General features: G+C 43.3%; 1 protein-coding gene across 6 annotated transcripts in view; it reads left to right on the top strand.

The window, feature by feature from the left end:
- pask (PAS domain containing serine/threonine kinase) overlaps window positions 1-22,844 on the top strand; it is a 70,526-nt gene that overhangs the window by 19,411 nt on the left and 28,271 nt on the right. For all 6 annotated transcript variants that reach the window (XR_009508040.1, XR_009508041.1, XM_059950843.1 and 3 more), the window contains 6 exons: window positions 6,125-6,293; window positions 7,358-8,616; window positions 14,106-14,278; window positions 19,578-19,745; window positions 21,661-21,786; window positions 22,201-22,335. Coding sequence is in view for 4 of the 6 variants with exons in the window: in XM_059950843.1 (XP_059806826.1) it covers window positions 6,125-6,293; window positions 7,358-8,616; window positions 14,106-14,278; window positions 19,578-19,745; window positions 21,661-21,786; window positions 22,201-22,335 (2,030 nt within the window). In the remaining 2 variants the exon portion in view is untranslated. The remainder of the gene's footprint in view (window positions 1-6,124; window positions 6,294-7,357; window positions 8,617-14,105; window positions 14,279-19,577; window positions 19,746-21,660; window positions 21,787-22,200; window positions 22,336-22,844) is intronic.

Genomic DNA, 22,844 nt, shown 5'->3' with positions numbered 1-22,844 from the left:
GCTCCGAATTCCGACTAAACGTCGCACACTGTCTTTTGCTTCTATATTGGCCAGGTGCTCAGTTTTGCTCAAATGGAGGGATGCTGCCCCGCCCACACACGCTCAGTGGCTCAGGGACATCATGTCTAGTCTACACCTTGAGAAGATCCACTATTCAATCCTCAATTCGGACATGAAATTCCAAAAGGTGTGGGTGTAGCAGTGTGCTACACACAGCGCTGAAATAACGACACTGAGTTGGTGAGCTGCAGTTGCAAAAAGAGGTTTATTCAAACTTTGCGGCCTTGCTTTAAAGCCTTCCTGACCCCGCCCTCCCTGGGTGGGAATGCTGTAGGGGGTGCATATTCACAGTCCCGTCCCATATGTGGGCTTTTCCCTTTGCTGGTGAAGCAGGCTTGGCGCCCTTTTTGCGACCGGCCTTGATGCCGGCACGCGCTGCTTTGTGAGCCGGTTCGAGTGCGCTGAGAAGTGGGTCGTCACATAACCGCCCCCCAGGACTGGCAATACACCCCCCAATGTCCACAGTCTGAGACTCTGTTCGGGAGGTCTGCCTCTGCGCCGCTGTGCCGGAATCTCGACCGGCTGCACGAAGTCCACATGGGCCAGTTTGAGGCGGTCCACTGTGAAAACCTCCTCTTTTCCCCCAATGTTCAGCATGAATGTGGACCCATTGTTTCTGATATCCGTAAACGGCCCCTCGTAGGGCCGCTGTAGCGGTGCCCGATGTCCGCACCGTCATGCAAAAACAAACTTACAGTTTTGCAGGTTTTTGGGTACGCAGGTCGGGTTCTGCCCATGTTGTGAAGTGGGTATGGGGGCCAGGTCACTGAGCCTCTCGAGTAGTCTGCCCAGGACTGCTGCGGGTTCTTCCTCTTGCCCCCTTGGGGCTGGTATGATCTCCCCTGGGCCGACCAGGGGTGCGCCGTACACCAACTCGGCCGACGAGGTGTGCGGATCTTCTTTGGGTGCCATGCGGGTTCCGAGCAGGACCCAAGGAAGCTCGTCCACTCAGTTAGGCCCTGTGAGGCGGGCCATGAGAGCCGACTTCAGGTGACAGTGGAAACGCTCCGCCGGTCCATTCGACTGTGGGTGGTAAGCAATTGCATGGTGCAGCTGTGTCCCCAAAAGGCTGGCCATAGCTGACCACAGGCTGGAGGTGAACAGGGTGCCTCTGTCGGAGGTAATGTGGGCCGGTACACCAAAGAGAGATACCTAGGTGGCAATCAGTGCCCGGGCACAAGATTCGGAGGTGGTGTCGGTGAGCGGGGCTGCCTCTGGCCATCTTGTGAACCGGTCCATGATAGTGAGGAGGTGCTGCGCTCCTCGCGACACTGGTGGGGACCCACGATGTCCATGTGAATGTGGTCAAAACGCCGGTGGGTGGGGTGGAACTGCTACGGCAGAGCTTTGGTGTGCCGCAGCACCTTGGCTATTTGGCAGTGCATGCACATTTTGGCCCATTCACTGACCTGTTGCGGAGTCCGTGCCAAATGAATCTGTTGGCCACCATCCGGACGGTTGTCCTGATGGAGGGATGCGCTAAGTTGTGAATCGAGTTGAAAATGTGCCGCCGCCAGGCTGCTGGAACAACGGGGCGGGTTGGCCGGTGGTGACATCAGAGTAGGGTCCTCTCACCTGGGCCTACGGGGAGGTCCTGGAGCTGCAAACCAGAGACTGCAGTCCTGTAACTAGGGATCTCCTTGTCTGCCTGCTGCGCCTCTGCCAGTGCTTCATAGTCTACCCCCTGGGACAGGGCTTGGATGTTTGGGCGGGAGAGGGCGTCCGCCACGACATTGTCCTTTCCTGAGACATGCCAGACATCCGTGGTGTATTCAGAGATGTAGGACAGATGTCGCTGCTGGTGAGACGACCAGGGGTCGGATGCTTTTGTGAATGCAAAGGTAAGAGGTTTGTGGTCCGTGAACGTGGTGAAGGACCTACCTTCTAAGAAGTACCTAAAATGCCGGATTGCGAGGTATAGCGCCAACAGTTCTCGGTTGAAAGCACTGTATTTGAGCTTGGGTGGTCATAGGTGTTTGCTGAAAAACGCCAGGGGTTGCCAGCGACCCTCGATGAGTTGTTCCAGCATTCCACCGACTGCTGTGTTAGATGTGTCCACTGTGAGGGTGGTAGGGATGTCCGTTCTGGGGTGCACTAGCGTAGCGGCGTTTGCTAAGGCTTCTTTGGTTTTAATGAAAGCAGCGGTGGACTCCTCGTCCCAGGTAATGTCCTTGCCCAGACCCGACATCAGGGCGAACAGGGGGCGCATGATTCGGGCAGCTGAAGGGAGGAAGCGGTGGTAGAAATTCACCATACCCACGAATTCCTGAAGGCCTTTGATTGTGTTGGGTCGGAGGAAATGGCGGACCGCGTCTACCTTGGCGTGTTGCCATGTCTGTAGTAATCCTGTGGCCCAGGAAGTCGATGGTGTCGAGCCCGAACTGGCATTTGGCCGGGTTGATTGTTAGACCGTATTCACTCAGTCGGGCGTAGAGTTGATGGAGGTGGGACAGATGCTCCTGACGACTGCTGCTGGCTATGAGGATGTCGTCCAAATAGATGAAAGCGAAGTCCAGGTCGCGTCCCACCGCGTCCATTAACTGCTGGAACGTCTGTGCAGCATTCTTCAAGCCGATCGGCATGCGGAGGAACTAGAAAAGGCTGAAAGGGGTGATGAGTGTCATTTCGGGGATGTCGTCCTGATGCATCAGGATTTGATGGTATCCCCGGACGAGGACTACCTTGGAGAAGATCCGTGCGCTGTGCAGGTTTGCTGCAAAGTCCTGAATGTGTGGCACAGGGTAGCCGTCCGGTGTTGTAGCCTCGTTCAGCCTGCGGTAGTCGCCGCATGGTCTCCAGCCCCTGTTGCTTTGGGCACCATGTGCATGGGGGAGGCCCATGGGCTGTTGGACCACTGTATGATCCCCAATTTCTCCATCTTCTTGAACTCCTCCTGCGCCAGTCGGAGCTTGTCTGGAGAAAGCCTTCGAGCTTGGACGTGGAGGGGTGGTCCTTGTGTCGGGATGTGTTGCTGTACGCCGTGTCTGGGCATGGCTGCCGTGAACTGTGGTGCCAGAACCAATGGGAAATCTGCCAGGACTCTGGTTGTCGGACAGCGTGATGGAGTCTAGGTGTGGGGCCGGCAACTGGGCTTAACCCAGGGAGAACATTTGAAAGGTCTCGGTGTGGACCAGTTTCTTCCTTGGCAGGTCAACCAGTAGGCTGTGAGCCCGCAAAAAATCTGCTCCCAGGAACAGTTGGGCTCTGGCAGCCAGTGTGAAGTCCACGTGAACCAGCTGGAGCTGAACTGTAGCCGCACCTTATGGTCCTTGCTGTGCTGCCGTTCGCGGCCCTCGGTGCTCTGTTGCGGGTGTTGTAACTTGTTGGAGGTAAGACGCTGATCTCGGCTCCGGTGTCGACCAAAAAGCGGCGTCCCGACCGCTTGTCCCAGACATACAGGAGGCTATCCCGATGGCCAGTTGCCGTAGCCATCAGCGGCGACTGGCCCTGGCGTTTCCCAGGAACTTGCAGGACGGGCTTCTGCGCCCCACTGCTGGTGGTAGAAGCACCATTGTTCGTTGGCCTCCTCACTCCTGCCTCTGGGGTTAGCGGGCTCTGCGGCTGGACCTGGTCTGGTTTGCTGCTGGGAGCATGGCCTGGTGATCTGTGCGACGGACGCCCCACTCTCCTTCTTGGCTTTCCACAGTACGTCCGCCCGGGCCGCCACCTTCCAGGGGTCGCTGAAGTCCGCGTCGGACAGCAGCAGGCATATGTCCTCGGGAAGCTGCTCCAGGAATGCCTGCTCAAACATGAGGCTGGGCTTGTGTCCTCCAGCCAGGGACAGCATCTCGTTCATCAAAGCCAACGGTGGCCTGTACCCCAAACCATCCAGGTGCAGTAAGCGGGCAGCTCGCTCGCGCCGTGAGAGTCCGAAAGTCCTTATGAGCAAGGCTTTGAATTCTGTGTATTTGCCGTCCACTGGGGGCGACTGTATGAACTCCTCAACCTGGGCGGCTGTTTCCTGGTCGAGGGAGCTCACCACGTGTGGCATCCGAGGATATCTGCGGAATGTGGAATTGGGCCTCTGCTTGCTGGAACCATAGTTGAGGTCGCAGCGTCCAGAAGCTTGGCAGTTTTAACGAAACTGCATGAACAGATGTGGCGTTGTTCATCTTCGGCCCAAATATGGTTTGGGCCGTCGGGGTCACCAATTGTAGCGGTGTGCTACACGCAGCGCTGAAATAACGACACAGAGGCAGTGAGCTGCAGTTGCAAAAAGAGGTTTATTCAAACTTTGCAGCCTCGCTTTAAAGCCTTCCTGATCCCTCCCTCAACAGGCAAGAATGCTGTATTCACAGTCCTGTCCCGCGCGTGGGCTTTTCCCCTCGCTGGTGAAGCAGGCTTGGCGCCCTTTTTGCGACCGGCCTCAATGCTGGCGTGCGCCGCTTTGTGAGCCGGTTCGAGTGCGCTGGGAAGTGGGTTGCCACATGAGGACCCTTTGAATATTTTCAAACTTCCCAGCCAGACTAAAGGTCCATTCTCTCTCCCTTTCCTCAGTACGTAAATCCCTGACCTCCAGCATTTTCCCAGTAAAACTCTTCGGACTGATATTTGTTATCATACAACAGCCCATGTATTAGAAAAATACACCTTCTCTATACCAATGCAACTTTGTGGGGACAAAGGTTCTGTTTAACCCTTTTTGCCAATGCATTGATGGCTTGGAGTTGGGGACTGGGAGGGGGGGTGATAATGTTTGTACTATGGGTGCATCTCTTTCATAAATGTGAATTGTACATTTGATACACTTGTTATGCACTGCACAATTCTCCTTTATACTATGTTCTCTTTATTAAAAAAACAATAAAACTTTTGTTAAAAAAATAAATAAATTCAGCCATAAGAACTCTTTTGTGTACTCAGTTATGAGTGGAATGGTTGTGGCTTCAAGCTCCCTTCTAAGAAAGCCCAAGGATAACACGTTGGTGCTGTGCTAAGGGAATGCCAAACTGTCTTTTGGATGAGGTATTAAACTTGGGCATCTAGGTGCATGTAAATATATCCAGCATAATAAGAGGAATTGAGTTCTCTTTAGAGCTTCCCTGATGTATATCCCTTACCAATATGATTAAAAGCATGCAATTTGGATTTATTACATTGCTTTCAGTTCAATCTTGCTGCATGCAAATTAGTTGTTGCACTCTTGCGTTCCAATAGTTACCTTCAAAAAGTTTTTCATTGTATGCAAAGGACTTGGGGATTTACAAGTTGTGAAAGGAGTAGTGCAAGTTCGTTCTTTTTAATTGAGTATAAAATATATTGCTCATTAAGTACCCAAAGAATTGTTTAGATCTAAACTCTATTATTAGATTCGGGAGTGGCTCTCGGTGTGATCTTCTGCTGCTGTAACCCATCCACTTCAGGGTTTGACATGCTGTACATTCAGAGTTGTAAAGCGTGGGTGCTTGAGTTACTGCCCCCTTTCCCTTCTGACCAATCCAGCCATTCTATGACCTCTCGTTAACAAGCTGCTTTCACCCACAAAACTGTTGATAACTGGACAGTTTTTTTTGCACCATCCTCTGCAAATTCTGGAGCTGGTTGTATGTGAGAATCCCAGGCGATCGGCAGTTTCTGAGATACTCAAACCACACCATCTGGCACCAATTGTCAAGTTCACTTGGATCACATTTTTTCTCCATTTCGATGTTTGGTTTGAACAATAACTGAACCTGTTGACTCTACCTGGATGCTTTTATGCATTGTTGGTGTCCCTGATATGAAAAATGTACTCTGGTCATCTATTGTTTCTTAAATGTAGTGTAGTTCTCAATGGCAACACAATGCTTTCATGAGCATTATTTGATATATTCTAATGGATATTATTACAGATAAACTAGTTTGCACAGGTTAACTAACAAAATAGGAACTATGTATGATTGCATTGTCTTTTTTTAAGGAATATTTTCACAACGTAAAATAAACGTACATGGATTACGTCAGAAAGTAAATATTTGTTATCGGCTTTGACTTGGGCTCTTAACTGTAAAAGGAACAATCATTTTGTGTGCTGTTAAACTAGAATTATATTTTTAGTTCTTGCAATGTATGGTTTCTAATTTAGATCCAAGCCAGTTTGCTCCTGGAAATCAAGCTCTTCTAAAACCAGAAAAGCACTGTGATACAGGACCAAGTGTCCCAATATTTACTGGAATCACTTCAAGGCAAAATAGTGATGGTAGCCTTTCTTCCACCATGTCTTCTCCAAAAGTCACCTCGACTCTTTTCAAAAGGTAAAAGGATCTGATGTGTGAGTAAAAACTCACTGTAAAGCCAAGATTGTAAAAAGTTAATGGCATTTCTGGATTTAGTTTAATACAGTCAACCACATAAGATTACCTGTTCATCTTATGCTTCTGAAATAATTTATGTCTCATTTAATGACAAATTAGAAGTATTTTGAAGTCACTGATATTTCTGTAGCTTTACAGAGGGGAAGTGGGTTATGGGAAATGATTATGCGAAGTGAAGTGGAGAACTGGAATGCTAAATTTGGCAATCAGTGCTACAACCACAGTATGGACTCCAGAAACGGAGAGCTCCTTCAATGCTGTGGTGAAACTAATAGTGATGCTCGTTCTAGTTATATACAATTAATGATCCTCAGCTAAGTTGAAATGAGAAAACGGAATATTGTCAATACATTTAAGTTACTTTTTAGTTTATTTTCAAAAAATTAAATTTGATGAATATTGAATTATGTTAGGTTAGAAAAGTAAATCTATATGTTGATCATTCTGTATACATCGATTGAAGTATTTTCATGGATTGACTATAGTTGTGTAAATTTTCTAGGAGTTTGCAAATTCAGATGGTTGGGTTTGAGGATAAATGTCAGAGCTTTATTCTCTTAAATTTTGTTGGCAGTTATTATGAAACTAAATGTAGTATGGCCTGGGAAAGGAATGCAATTTCCCAGGTTTGTATGGTGTATTTCTTTTATTTAAGAGCACTTTGGTACTTTATTAACTTCGAAGCAACCCTTGTATTTATACTACCAACAAGACGGTTGAGAGCATCTATTTTTGTGGGATGAATGTTCATTTCCTTCTGTGCAGATACCATTTTTATGCAGTTATGATTCTATCAGAAGCATTTGGATACATTGTTTATTTGCAGAAGTCAAAGGGAAAATTTTAACCCTCCACACACAACCAGTCAAATTAGGTCAATGGCTTTGTGAAATTTTCCACTCATCATTTTATTAAACATTACAATGTTGAATGACAATTTCAATGTTAAGGTAATGCTATTGTTCTACATATGCACCCATTCATATTGAAATTTGTCATTTCAGGCCAGAGAGTGATGACACAAATGAAATGATTATCCTGACTAACCAGCTTCAACCCGTAAAAGAAAACAGCATTCTCTTGTCATCATCTATTATGGCAGCTGGTTCAAAAGGTACAGACAGATGTGCATCTCAAAGTGAAGGAGTAAATAGTGAGGAGACCAAGGAACATTTGGTTTCAAGGGACTTGACTGTGCCACTGTGCTCTGTTGCTGTGTGTCAACATTGTCCAGTCTCTGAGGCTTTTACAGTATCCTGTCATGAAGGAGTGGGTACACATCCAAGTTCTTCTGTTCTAAACCCACTTCTGTCAATATGCAGTCGCCAAACCAGTATGTCAGGAGATAAATCACTCTTTTCAAATCAATATGGCAATTTTGTTCAACAGTATGTCAATATCTGCGATTCCCCAGGGACTCCAACCCTGGATGAAAAGTTACCTGGCGGTGCGACATATACATGCAGAATTCTCCTGAAACCTGAAGAAGATAAAATCATGCATCGTAATTGTCCTCCAAGTAAATGTAGTGGAGTAGACATAACTAATGATGAAACTTCATGGCAACAGGTCTTCTATATACCTCATATGCCTTCTGAAAACCACAATGAGCAACATATTGGCTACGAAGAAAGCCATGTAGCAATTACTTCTGCCGGGTTAAATGCTCAGATAAACCCATCTGGAAGGAAACATGAGCAATGCGGCACAAAGATTGCAAACCAGCCAGAGGTTGATGTCAACCCGATTCTTTATGGTCTTAAAGACCTAGAGCTCAGCAGCGACTCTGAAGTTATTTCTGTAGATCAGTCTGGCACTTCTTTCACTACCTCAGAACTTCTCAGGACTCCATCACCTTATATAATTGATTCAGATCTTGAATCAGAACCTGAACAAAACAAAGTGGCTTTTCTGAAGGAAATTGATACATCATGCAATCACCAAAGTAAAAAATTAACTAGGCAATGCACGGGAGCATCAGATCAACTTTCTGCTTGTTCAAGGATGACTGGTATTCTGCCTGAAGGATCAATTTACAGTCAGGGGCACCCCTGTTATCGTGAAATAAGTCCCAGCAAACTGGCAATACAGCACAGTCCTGGTCTGGAATTGATGGGAAGTAAGGATGAAATAGAGGGGCATGCAACATCAACACCAAAATCCCAGAGCTATTGGAACGGAAAGGCTTCCTTGAGGCCTAATTATGAAATTAATGAAGGAAACTTTAGTGGAAATTGCTATCACAGGGATGGTTCCAGACTGTGTAAGTAATTTTAACATCAAATATGGTTCTTACCTGAAGTCCTAAAATTAGTATTTTTTTTAAACTATTGCTTGTTTATTGTTGGATTCCCTGTGTTAATTATGTATATACTAGTGATCTTCAAGAGTAAATATGAAGCTTTGATATGTTCTTGTATTGTGGTATTTCCATTTTGTAAAATGTGGCAATTATATTGATTATGGTCTGAGAAAGTTCACATGCTTCACAATTAAATTGCCCTGTTATAGATTTAAGAGTATCCTTTCATGGTTTTTATCATTCTTGAAATTTTCTTTACACAACTTGTAAAGCCTATGAAACTGACCCCTGACTTTATCTTAAACTACTTATTTAGATCACATTAAAGGAATAGGTTACATTGAACATATGCTTTTTATAAAACTTAATATTATGTTATTATTACAAAGCCTAACAATCGAGTTTGTTTATATGAAATGGACTTGTGGTTAGTTGGAAGTATTGGTGTATGTGCACATAACAATCTTGTATCCAGTTTGCACCATTTCTTGTGTCCAACTGATTCAAATAGTTTGATAAATCACTTGGCAGATTGTAACTAAACATGTATAGATAAGAACACCGTGCATCTGGGAACTTGAATGATCACTAGGTTGGTAATGTAGTTCAGATATTGGGGGCAGAACAATTTGTGCTTCTTTTTTAGGATGTTAGTCACCTTTTCTCAAGCAAAAAGCAGACAAAATAAGTAATAGTATCATTAACCATTTTCATCAAAATATTTTGGCGTTTTTCACATATTTTTAGAATTTTGTTCTGGCTTCAAATCCCTGAAAGGAGTGTTGGGTTTGTTAGTTGTGCCATTAATCACTAGTCATATGATATGAAACAGACTTGTCGGCCTACTGTTTCTGGCTGTCAATTACCTCTCCAAACTAATCCCATTTTTACACTGAATTCATAGTTCTCTATGCCATGGCAATTCAAGTGCTCATCTAAATATTTATTAAATATTTATCTATTTAGCAATACAGCTCAGAGTAGGTTTTGACCACGTCACCCCAGTAACCCCTGACAAACCCGATTAACCCTAATCTAATCACGGGATAGTTACAATGAAGAATTGGCCTACCTAGTATGTCTTTGGACTTTGGGAGGAAACCGGAGCACCCAGGAAAAACTTGTGCATTGCACCAGGAGGACATACAGAGACTCCTCACAGAACGTGGCCAGAATTTAACTCTGAACTCCAGAACGCCCCGAGCTGTAATGGCATCACACTAACTGCTGCCCCACTTTGGCGCCACTACTCCACAACCCCTCAGCAGTGTATTTGAGTTTTCAAGCCCCACGTTTTCACCCCCCCCCCCCGATTCTCACTCTGATCCCCTCTTAATGTCCTACCCTATAATTTATACCTATGCCTTCTAGTTTTACGTATCTCTACTGAGGGGAAACATTTCTCACTCTCTGGTATGTGTGCCTGTTATCATTTCATATACCATTATCAGGTCACCCTCAGCCTTAACTGCTCCTAAGGAAACAAACCCAACCTATTCAGTTTCACCCAGAACTGAAACAGCTCACCCAGAGCAACATAGCCTTACAGTATGGACACAGGCCCTTCAGCCCAAACAGTCCTTGCAGACCAAGCTGTCTGCCTAAGTGAATCCCACTTATGCATGTTTGACCGATACCCCTCTTAAGCCCTGTCCTGTCTAAGTGCCATCATAATGTTGGTAGTGTACTTGCCTGAGCAGTGTCCTTTTTCACCTTTGTGCTATTTGTGAGTAATTAAACTGTGCACAGCATGTAAATTCCGGCCACAAGGCTTATGAAATCTATTTAGTGAGTTACTTAAGACACAATTGGTACATCTGGTTTTACTGAGTTAACTGGAGAAATACTGGCAGTGATTCTGGTGTGGAGTAACTGTCTGGATGACGGATGAGGATCAAGCTCACTTGTGTTGCTAAGTTTGAAGATGTCACTAAAGACTTTGTCAAAGTTTACTCTTGCCAAGACAAGTTTTCCAGTACCCATTATCAAGGCTTGCTGTCGGGTAGAGTCTCGTCTTGGTAACTGTTCTCTACACCATCTCCAGTGCAATCACATCTTCCTTGAGTGTGATAGACAGAACTGTGCACGGTACTCTAGCTTATGTTTTATATTGTACTGCCTATTCTCTGCTGTTGTATTTTATGCCCAAGCTAATGAAGCAAGTATTTATCTTGCTGCCTTAAATACCTTATCTACCCTATTTTGATGCCTTCAGAGATTCTTGGACATGCACACCATGGTCCCTGCATTCAATTCCTTTCATGGTCCTATTTTGACCTATCCTTACTCTCCTCATTACCACAAACACCAATCTTTGTGTCTGTCTTCATTCTGGCTATCTAAGCCAGGGCTAAGGTCTTCCAATGTACAACTTCATATCCAAATAAGGTGCTTAGTGGAAAGAATGAAGTAAATCTAAAGTGACTAATAGGTGCAGGATGAAATTCGAGTAGGGCAAATTTGTTCAGTTAAAATTAATTGCTGTGTATACTGGGTTTACTTGAGGAAAAAATATAGATGTTTTAAAGAGAAGTAGTGGAGTTATTTCTCAGGAAGAAAGGAATTACCGTAGATTCAGGACTACAGAGCGCACCTGATTAAAAGCCGCACGCTCTAATTTTAGAAAGAAAATCAATTTTGTACTTGTACAGGCCGCACCGGATTTTAAGCCGCAGGTGTCCCACGTTGTAATATGAGATATTTACACAGAAAGATATTACACGTGAAGATTTTTTAACTTTTAATTAAATCCGAATGGTAACATAAACAAATACATATTGCAAATGCTTTTTTTCGAACAGTGCCTGTAACACAGCTACTTTTAAATATGCATACGTATCGGTAACACACAAATTACGTTGCGTATACTTTTTTACTGAACAGTGCACGAACAACATTCCAATATCTCCTAACGACTGGTAAAAAAATATATATACTGCAGCCTACCAGGAAAAGTTATTGATCGCCTTCTTCATCTTCCTCCTGCGCACTAAAACCATCAAAGTCCTCTTCTTCAGTGTCCGAATTGAACAACCTCAGGATCTCGTCACTCACTTCAGTCTCTTCGTTGTCGCTCTCACTTGAGCGCACGCGGTCCTCTTCATCACGCAGCAGTCCAGCCTTTCGAAACCCGTTGGTGATGGTGGATGTTGTGACACGGCTCCACGCATTTAGGATCCACTGGCAGACTTGAGTTAAAGATGCTCTTCGCATGCGTTCTGTTTTGGTAAAGGATTTCTCGCCGCTCTTCATCCAAGCCTCCCACTCAACGCGCAGCGCCACTTTAAATGCCCGGTTCACGCTGATGTCCAGTGGCTGCAAATACTTCGTGGTGCCCCCAGGAATCACAGCTGGAATTGAGTTTGTACTCTTGATGGCAGCTTTCACTGAACTTTGTCAGCTGCTTAAAAAATCACCATCGGTGGAAGCTTTAGTCCGGATGCTATGCAGCTCAGAACACAAGTAAAATGCGTTCTCTCATGGCCACTTGTTTTCAGTGTGATGGACGAGTCACCTTTTTTATTAACAGTCCGAGTGAGAGGCAGGTCAAACGTCAAAGGTACTTCATCCATATTTATGATATCATCTGGCCTGATGGAATTCTCCGCTATCTTTGTTTGAGTGACTGTGCGGAAGTTAGCAAGTTTTTCCTCGTGGTCGGGAGGGAGCTGCTGACACAGAGTCGTGCATACCCTGACGGACAGGCCTTTTCGTCTCATAAATCTAAAACACCACGATGGCCCACCTCTAAAATCTTCGATTTTCAATTTGGTGGCGATTGCTTTAGCCTTCAGTCTGATCTGCACGGTGGAAACACCGCGGCCGCCTGCTCTCTGTGTGTTAACCCAGTCTTCAAGAAAGTTTTCAAGTTCGGGCCATCTGCTATGATTACCTCTGAAAGCTTTTGTCATCTTTTTGCATTGACTCAGTTCTTCACGCTGGCGTCTCCACCGTCTCACCATTGATTCATTTATGCCAAGATTATGTGCAGCAGCTCGATTTCCTTCTTCAATCACCCGATTGATCGCCTTTAACTTAAAAGCTGCATCATATGCTTTTCTTCGAGTTTTTTCCATGTTGATGAGGGTGAGTACAGATGACTGATTTACAATAATTTAATTGTGAAAGTGCGCTTGATTTATTGTACAATTTCATTGGACCTCTGTGAACTACTCATCAATTTTATTGGTCTACTGTTACGAGGCAAAATGTTTTTGGTGGCATGAAAAAAAACATGCATTAGCCGCACCGTAGTATAGGCTGCAGTGTTGCCGCAGTGTTCAAAGTGTGGGAAAAAAGTAGCAGCTTATAGTCCGGAATTTACGGTAGTTATACTTGTCGCGCACCCTGTGACCGGGTTACCAAACCAGCAGAAATGGAAGAATACTTTGGGGTCTGGTATTACTTTAACTACTGGTGTTTATTAGTAGGTTAAGTAATACAGTACTATAAAATGCAAATATATATAAAACAGGTTAACAATGATATATACAGAAATGTGAAAATAAGAATCAAAACCAAGCTCTATCGAAGTCTAGGGGTGAATGAATAGTCTTAAGTTGGTGCAGAATTCAATTCAGTTTAGTTTAAGTTGAGGTAGTTGCTATTGTACCGTTGAGTGAGAGGTAATGCAGTTGCAGGCAAACCCTCCATTGTTGTCTTGTCCTGTTGTGGTCACCGACTGTGACCCCTCCGTACCAGGCCAGACCGTTCTTCAGTGGTGAGCCTGTCACCCAGGCAAGGGTGGACACACACACAAGCCCCCACCAGTCTGCCTTCACACACTGTGAGCCTCTGATCAATTTCCCCCGAATCGATCCTCCAAACCCCCACCTTTGCATGGGTGCACAACACTCTTTCAGTGGCCCGTGGTGTGTCTGCTTGTGTCTCAGCAGACTTGTTTTTTTATCTCCCCTGACAGGGTACCAGCTGTCCATCACCTGGTACCGCTTTGCTGTCTCAGCAGGAATCCACACAAGCAGGCAAAGTGAGTTCCTTAGAGTAAAGTAAACAATTAGCGAAGAAGCCATAATGCTAAAATCATCTGTCTCTCTCTCATTATCAGCATCTGCAGCAGGATGCCTCCCCCTCTTCTCTCTCTGATTAGCAGCATAGTTCATGGGGGGGGTCAACTCTGGACCCCATCTCACTGGTTTGCTCATCACACATCACATACTGAATGGTTGCCTTCTCAAATAGAATTACTAATTGTTTAAAAAGCATTGCAGTGAAGGGATGTCCCAGTGAGGCATACCCACTTAGTTAAATCATTCATCTTAGAAAAATACCATCCAACAACCAAGTCCGTGCATTCCGCTTTAGATTTGGATTCCACATACATTTGATTCATTCCCAGGTTGCTCTGTTGGAAATGTATGTTTGTGATAGACTGAGAGATGAATAAAGTAATGTGGATAACTTTCTCAGCAATCTGCATGTTCTTGCCCCAGGTATTGTGTTTCAGGTCAAACGTCTACAGTTGCAAGACGGAGGAAATTTGTATTGTGTGTGGGTAATGCGGGATCATACACAGAGTCGGAGAGAGGCTGCACTGAAGAATCTTTTGATGTCCACTCTGAATAGCACCCCTCTATCTGCAGAGCATTCTTTTAGCCTGGGAGAGGTTAGTCATGTGAACAGAACTGATCTATGTTGGTTTTACTTGAAGCATTTTAGTCCATTTTATATAGTTTAATCCAAGCATATCTGTACTACTGTAGAGATTTGTATGAAAAGTTAACAAGAATTGAGGCTGGTAGCATTGATTGAGTGTTGTTGGGTAGTTGTAGAGTACTACAAATGATCACATACAGTATATAAAATTGATTACAAAATCAAGTAACATCTTTATTCCAATTATTTTTTTCCCATGTTTCATACCACTGATTTGTATGTAACTAATGTATCTTGTGATTTGGATTTTCTAAAGAACAAATTTCCTGTTTGAATACACTCACTCCTGTTCCAATGAATAGACCTTGCATTCTATTTTCTTCCCTGTGGCAAATTAGTATAATTATAGTGAACTAATTTTTAACTATGTAAACTTTTTAACAGGGGTTCATCAGTGTGCTATCTGGACTTCATAAGTAAGGAAAGGTTGTGTAAATCAGATTTGTGTTGCTCGAATATAGAATGTTAAGGGTGATCTGTTTGAATGTTTTGCAACACAAAATGCTGGAGGAGTGAGAATTGAAAGTTATCAGATTTTGTGAAGAATTGATAGGTTAAATAAAGAGACATTTTCTGTTGGTAGGAAGTCATGTGGAAATGACTTAAAATTGGGGCCAAGCTATTTAAGAGAGATTAGAAAGTACTTCCTATGCAAGGAATGACCTGAGAAAGTAGAACTATCCCACAAATGCTGTAGTTGTCATCTCAATTAAAAATAAAACACAAATAATTTTGGAATTGGCAAATTTTTGAGCAATGGTGGGTATATAGAATTAAGGTACAAAATGGGTCCCAACTGCATTTCACCTCCTTTACTTGTCAAAGACAGCACTGGTAGCTCTTTGTGTCCCTTCTATTTCCCAGATAGTTAAAAACCTGGCACATTTCAGAGTCATAGAAAAATGCAGCTCAGAATCAGGCTCTTCAGCCCATCTAGTCATACCGAACCATTCAAAATGCCTGGTTCCATAGACCTGCACCAGGACCATAGCCCTCCTTACACTGATCATCTATGTACCTATCCAAACTTCTCTTAAACGTTGAAATTGAGCTCGCGTGCACCACTTGTGCTGGCAGCTTGTTCCACACTCATGACCCTCTGAGTGAAGAAGTTCCCCCTCATGTTCCTCTTAAACTTTTCACCTTTCAGCCTTAACTTAGACCTCTAGTAGCAGTCCTACCCATTCTCAGTGGGGAAAAATGCCTGTTTGTGTTTACCCTATCTATACCCTTTATAATGTTCTATACCTCCATAAAATTTCCTCTCAATCTTCTACGTTCCAAGGAATAAAGTCTTAACCTATTCACTCTTATAACTCGGGTCCTTCAGATTTGGCAACTTCCTTGTAAATTTTCTCTTTACTCTTTTCAACTTTGTTTACATCTTTCCTGTAGGTTGGTGACCAAAACTACACATGATACTACAAATTGGTCCTCACCAATGTCTTGTACAACGTCAACATACCGTACCAACTCCTGTACTTGGTACTTTGATTTATAAAGGCCAATGTGTAGTAAACTTTCTTTGTGACCCTATCTACCTGTTTGCACCACTTTCAATGAATTATGGACCTGTATTTTCAGATCCCTTTGTCCTACCACACTCCTCAGTGCCCTACTGTTCACTATGTAAGACCTACCTTGGTTGGTCCTACCAAAGTGCAAGACCTCACATTTGGCTGTATTAAATTATGTCTGCCATTTTTTTTCCAAGCCCATTTTTCTACCTAGTCCAGATCCTGCTGTAAGCCACCAAACTCCCAATCTTGGTGCCATCTTCAAATTTGCTGATCTAGTTACCCACATTGTTGATATAAATGGCAAACAACAACGGAGCAAGCACTGATCATGGTGGCACTGTACTAGTCACGGGCCTCCAGTCAGAGGAGCACCCATCTACTACAACCACTCTGGCTTCTCCCACAAAGCTAATGTCTAATCCAGTTTACTACCTCATCTTGAATGCTAAGCGACTAAACCTTCTTGACCAAACTCCCACGTGGGACCATGTCAAATGCCTTACCAAACGCCATGTAGAGAACATCCACTGCCTTGCCTTCATCAGCTTTCCTGGTAACTTACTCAAAAAATTCTATAATTGGTTGGACATGACATACCACACACAAAGCTATGCTGACAATCCTTAATCAGTCTAAATCCAAATACTTGTATATCTGGTCCCTCAGAATTCTGTCTCATAACTTTCCCACTACTGATGTCAGATTCACAAGCCTATAATTTCCTGGTTTATTTCTCTGTTGAATTCCTCATAATGATTGCAAATGGTGGTTTTATTTTCCCAGTTAGTAGTGGCCCATGTTGGAGCTCACCCAGTCAAAAGAGAGATGACAAAGACAGTCTTGGCTCAATCCATAGAATATAGAGTTGGTTGGAGCTCAAAGTGTAAGGCACACAGATTGGAAGTTGTGGCAGCAAGTTGAAGCTTTCGACCACTGGAATCCAGGACTCTGAGGGAGGAAGTTGACTGGCATGGGGTTGCTGTAACAAGACAGGGCTGATTGAGGGTGGCAAGAAGAAAGCCGATGGTTTCCTGCTGCTTCTGGAACATGTACTCATGTCAGCAGACAACTTCCTTAAGGTTAATTGTTGGCTCACCCATCCTGTCAGGAAATGTAGAGGGTGTTTGTCCCAAAAGCAGAGCAGCAGAGACAATTCAGTGAGGAACAATAATGTCAATAATAGACTGCAAAAATAACAAGCCACGCGGGCCACAACATGAGAGGGAATAGATACTAAACAGATTGGCAACAAGATTACTGAAAACAACATGTACAACACGCTGGAGGAACTCAGCAAGTCAGGCAGCATCTGGAAACAAGCAGTCAACGTTTCAGGCTGAGACCCTTCATCAGGACTGAAGAGGGAGGGGCAAGGGCCCTATAAAGGAGGTGGGGGGAGGGTGGGAAGGAGAAGGCTGGTGGGTGCCAAGTGAAAAACCAGTAAGAGGAAAGATCAAGGGGTGGGGGAGGGGATAGGCAGGAAAGGTGAAGAAGGAATGTAAGTACTGTGTAGTAGAAGACAGAATCATGAGAGAGGTGATAGACAGCTGGAAGAGGAGGCAGAGTGAAACTGGGATGGGGGATGGGGAAGGGAGAGGGAAGGAATTACTGTAGCGGTGTGCTACACGCAGCGCTAAAATTATGACACGGAGTCGGTAACTGCAGTCGAAGGAAAAAAACTTTATTCGAAAACTTCAGCCTCACTTTTAAGCCTCCCTCAACCGGCCCCCCATGGCACAGAGGCTCCAAAGCTCTGTGCTCGCAAACCCCCGTAGGCTATCTAATTGTGAGTCGGTTCGGATGCGCCAGGAAATGGGTCGCCACATTACCGCAAGTACCTGACCTGCTGAGTTCCTGCAGTGTGTTGTACGTGTTGCTTTGACCACAGCATCTGTAGTGTACTTTGTGTTTAAGATTACTGAAAGCTAGGAGCCACTGATTGAGGCTGGCTGGTTCAATGGGTGAACAAGAACTGTGAATGGGAGCTTGGTTTAAATAGGCTGCAGATAATGAGTTAGAAGTGATTGGCAGAGGACTTTTGTTAGCTGAGTGGAGATTGGGAGATGCCTGCCTGTATAGGCCTGACTTTAGTAACTCACAGCAATATGACAGTTGTCATTTAAAGTAAAATTGGATAGGTATATAGACAAGAAAAGAATGGAGGGTTACGGGCTGAGTGCGGGCCAGTGGGACTAGGTGAGTATAAGCGTTGGCACGGACTAGAAGGGCCAAGATGGCCTGTTTCCATGCTGTAATTGTTATATGGTTATAATATAATACTAGTTATTATTGTTACTACTTGTGGTACAATGTCTGCTGGTCTCTCTTAAGTCACCCTGTTAGTTACATTCTTAATGAAGTCTAATGAACTTGTCAAACACCCATTCCCTTTCTTAAATGCTGAGTCCATCTAGTTCTGTTATGATTTTACAAACATACTGTTACTGCTTCAATATAATGCATTTAATTTGACAATTTTAGCCTATAGTTCCCTGCTTTAGCACTCCTACTTATGAATTGTGCTAGTATGTTTGTAATTTTATAATTCAGATAGTTTACTAGAACAGAGTGAGTTTGGAAGTTCACAGGAACTATACATTACCTCTACACCAATGTGTTTATAAACTCAAATGTAGACTGTCAGCTCCAGGGAATCAATTTACATACATCTATAAGCTCTGACAATCTCTACTGTTAAATTATTTTGTATACTATTTTCAACTCTATTTAGTATAAGCAATATTCTTACAATTGACTAATCACCCTGGTGTCAAACATAAACGCTTCAAAATTCTATTTCCATTTTTTTTCCAGAAAATAGTTTCCCACTTTTAGAATCATATATCATCCCACTTCAGTTTATAAGCAGTGAAGTCCCTTCAGAGATGTAGGGATCAGGGTGGCCATTTTGTTGATTGTAATATTAAAAACAATCACATCACAGAACTGTGGTTCATTCGGCTCTTCCTGCCAGTAACGGTGCAGTTTTTGGTCGTGACAGTCCTTTGTCCTCCTTCCATTGCCCTGTAAGTTTTGTTACAGGATTATCTTGATGGAATCTGCTTCTTATGCCCCCATGGCAGTGCATTCCAGATCCTATCCGCTCATTGTTTCTATTATCTTTTATCTCTATTTTTGTTGTTGTTTTTTTTAACCTTCATTCTTAACCCTTCTGTCAAAGGGAACAGATTCTGTCTTTCTACTGTGCCCTAAAGTTTTATGTCTTTAAATACTAGATCCACTCTCAGCAACCTAAGGTGCAGTCAATGTAGACCAAGTAATTTACGAAGTGCAGTTGGCCCTTGTGATCCATACTGTTTATCAATTTTCAGATTTTCTAATCATGCATGTTAAGGTACAACACTTCCCCCTTTCCCTTTTCCATGTGATATTTTGTGTCCACCTGAGAGAGGAACTGTAACCATGTTTTAATATTTTCCTGGTATGCGGATGCGATAGGGTCTTTTTAAGAGACTCTTGGATAGGTACATGGAGCTTAGAAAGATAGAGGGCTATGGGTAATTCTAAGTAATTTCTAAGTTAAGGACATGTTCGGCAGCATTATTGGCCGAAGAGCCTGCCTGTATTGTGTTGTGGGTTTTCAATGTTCTATCTCATTGAGTTTTAAACGAACAATTACTATTTGGTAGTATCCCCTTAGCTTCACTCAAAATTGTTGCCTGACCAATGTTTGTGCTATGTATTATTGTGGGTTGTCATTCTTTATAGGTTATAATGGAGACTGCTAAGTCGCATGGTTTGAAGTATTCAGAAGATGTTGAGACAATGGAAGCTTGTGAAGGAGAATACTCTGAGTACTATATCACTGTCAGCCCACTGGGGAAGGGAGCCTTTGGCTTTGTGTGGACGGCACGTCAAAAAGTTAGCAAAAAAGAGGTATAGACAGAGCTTGATTTCTGACTTAAATATATATAAAGCTCATTTGCTTTAGTTTTCATTATTTTAAGCCATGTAAATAAAAGGGTTGCGAACAATGAGTTATTGATCTTACTGAATAATTCAGAATAATAATGGATATGTGCACAGTTCTATTATGCGGGAAAACCTGAGGTAAGTTCATAGTATGCTTTTAAAATCTGGATGAGTTGAACAAATAACTTCAGTTTTAACCTTAAGAAATAAAATGGCTATTTGCTTTGAGAGGAATAATATGCAGGTTTATGAAGAAATTTAAATTAAATCTGTTGGATTGAATGGTCAATTCCTTTGCGTAATGTCATGATCAGTTTGATTGGATAGTTTGAATTGTCAAGAAATCCAATAAACTTCAGCAAACAATCATGCAGTTCTAATCAGTTGTGAACTTATAAACAACAGTATTTAGTAAGAAAGATAACAACAGTCTTTAGTAAGAAAGGTGTCTAGTCTCGTGGATGAAATGTGTGGTTCATATCATATATCAACTTGTTAAAGGAGCTGAATAGCAGGAGTGACTTCCAGATGCTGGAAATCCAGAGCAACACACACAAAGGCAGCATCTGTGGAGAGGAATAATCAGTCAATGTTTCGGGCTAAGAACATCATTCAGAACTAGAAAGGAAAGGGGAAGAAGCTTGAATAAGGAGGTGGGGGAAGGGGAAAGAGTACAAACCGGCAGGTGGTAGATGTGAAACCGGGTGGGAGAGGAAGGATAAAGTGAGAAACTGGGGAGATGATAGGTGGAAAAGATAAAGGGCTTAAGAAGATTCTGATAGAGTGGACCCTGGGAGAAAAGAAAGGTGGGACCAGAGGGTGGTGATGGACAGGTGAGGAGAAGCGAAGGGCTGAGAGGGGAACCAGAATGGGGAATAGAAAGAGAAGGAGGGAGGAGAAATCGATGTTCATACTGTCAGGTTTGAAGCTATCCAGACAGAATGAGGTGTTGCTCCTCCAATCTATCAGTGGCCTCATCATGGCAGAAATGTTGGCCATGGAGCAAAATGGGAATGGGAAGTAGAACAGAAATGGGTGGCCACCAGGAAATCCAGCCTGTTATGGCATTTGGAGTAAAAGTGCCAATCTACATTAGGTCTCACTGGTGTAGAGGCGGCCGCCCTGGAAGCACCAGATACAGTAGATGACCCCAGCAGATTTACAGGGGAAAAGACAAGGATATGTGCAAACAGGGAGATCAATGAAGAGGGACATGTGGGCAAGGGAGTCATTGAGAGACCGATCCCTGTGGGATCATTTTTCCTGCACCTTTCCAGATGCTCTCTATTCTTTGTCTTTCCATCAGATGTTTCTGATCCATTAACTCACTCTGTCATTTTAAAGAACTCTTTATGGTCCTAGTCCTTTTGCTTTCCAAGTGATGACAAATGTTAGTATGCGAGGAAGAAAAATGGTCTCAAATAAACAACTCAGTTGAGACCTAGTGACAAGGATGCAGCATCTGAACCGGGTTGCTATTAATGCATCAGTGTTAAATCAAATCCTTTTTGCCTTTGATTGCAATAACACAGATCAAACAATAAATCACATACTGCCCTTGACACGTTGGAGGAGTTCATCTCAAAGATATTTCCATCTCTAAAAAGGGCTCTAAGGTGGGTTTGGCTTCTCTCACACCAATCTATAAATATTGTTCCAACCATGCACAAGGAGATGACTAGGATTGAAGTAACTTCTTGAAGATTAATATCATACACCTCACTCTTGCTTTCCAAATCTCCCAGCACCTCCAACATACAAAGAACATTGTAACACATCATTTATAGCTCAGTTTGCTATCAACAATGACTGCTAATATATTTTTAAAATGCTTAACTATATTTGTGATGTACAGTATAGGTGTGTTTTGTATTTTCAGGTTGTGGTGAAGTTTATTCGAAAGGACAAGATTGTTGAGGACTGCTGGGTTGATGATGTGGACCTAGGTAGAGTGAGTCAGGAAATAGCAATTCTAGCAAGACTCAACCATCCCAACATAATTAAGGTCAGTGTTTTTTTTTTCCATTAGCCCTTTTAACATTTCACTATTTTATCTTGGTGTCTTGTACGAAGTTCTGAGTGGTAAGTATCAATATGCAAACACCTTTAATTAAATCCAGATAGATGAGCGAGGGTCCCTTCTGGTGAAGGATGCTAATGAGGCCTTGCATCCTCCTCCATGAAAATAGGTGGTGTGTTCTCTTTGTTTCTGTGATATTTTGCAGCTGCTAAAGTTATCAGCCATGCCGCTCTTCTTTCCCGTGACCAAGTGCTCATGTCGATATTTGTTTTTGTGTTCTTGTGTTACTTGAATGTGGGTTGCAGTGTGCAAAATTGCAAAATGATTTCTTTCAATGTTTCTTAGTGGAATTATCACAAGAGTTGTAAATTCAATTATGTTCCTTTATAATCTCTGCAGGTACTTGATGTGTTTGAGAACCTGAATTTTTTTCAACTAGTGATGGAAAAACATGGAACTGGTCTGGACCTCTTTGAATTCATTGAGCAGCAGCCAGATCTGGATGAACCCTTATCCAGCTTCATATTCAGACAGGTAATGAGAAAAAGTGGTAGATGACCAGTGTTACAGTTCTCCATATTTTTACCAAATGTATACGAATAGAAATCACAATTTCTGTTGTCCTGCTGCCCAGTTTAGTCTGCAAGGGCAACCAGATAGCTGCAAAGTCAAGATAAGGGGCACATTGATCCAAGATTGAAATCTTTGTACTGGCCTTGTGTTACACCACTATGATAGGGTTCTCCATATGACAATGTTCCAATGCTTAATAGCTGCTGTGGAATCAGTTCAGCCTAAGCTAATGAACATCACTATGTGGTACATCCTCACTGGAATAAGCACCTGCAGAAATTGGAGAACTTCGTGTAACTTCGAGGTTAGCATAGCCTTTAGAGTAGCAAAACAGCTTTTGCCAAGATAGAAAATTAAGAAACCTGAAGGTTTAGACTCTCTCTGTAGCCGTCCACTTGCAAAATGGGTCTGTATTACAATACCTGAGATCTGCAATCATGAGAAAAGGTAATTGGTGGATAAGATTTCAA

Source organism: Hypanus sabinus, chromosome 2 (assembly GCF_030144855.1).
Source record: "Hypanus sabinus isolate sHypSab1 chromosome 2, sHypSab1.hap1, whole genome shotgun sequence".
Taxonomy (NCBI): domain Eukaryota; kingdom Metazoa; phylum Chordata; class Chondrichthyes; order Myliobatiformes; family Dasyatidae; genus Hypanus; species Hypanus sabinus.
The sequence above is the reverse complement of the archived record's forward strand: the minus strand, read 5'-3'. Positions and strand labels throughout refer to the sequence as shown.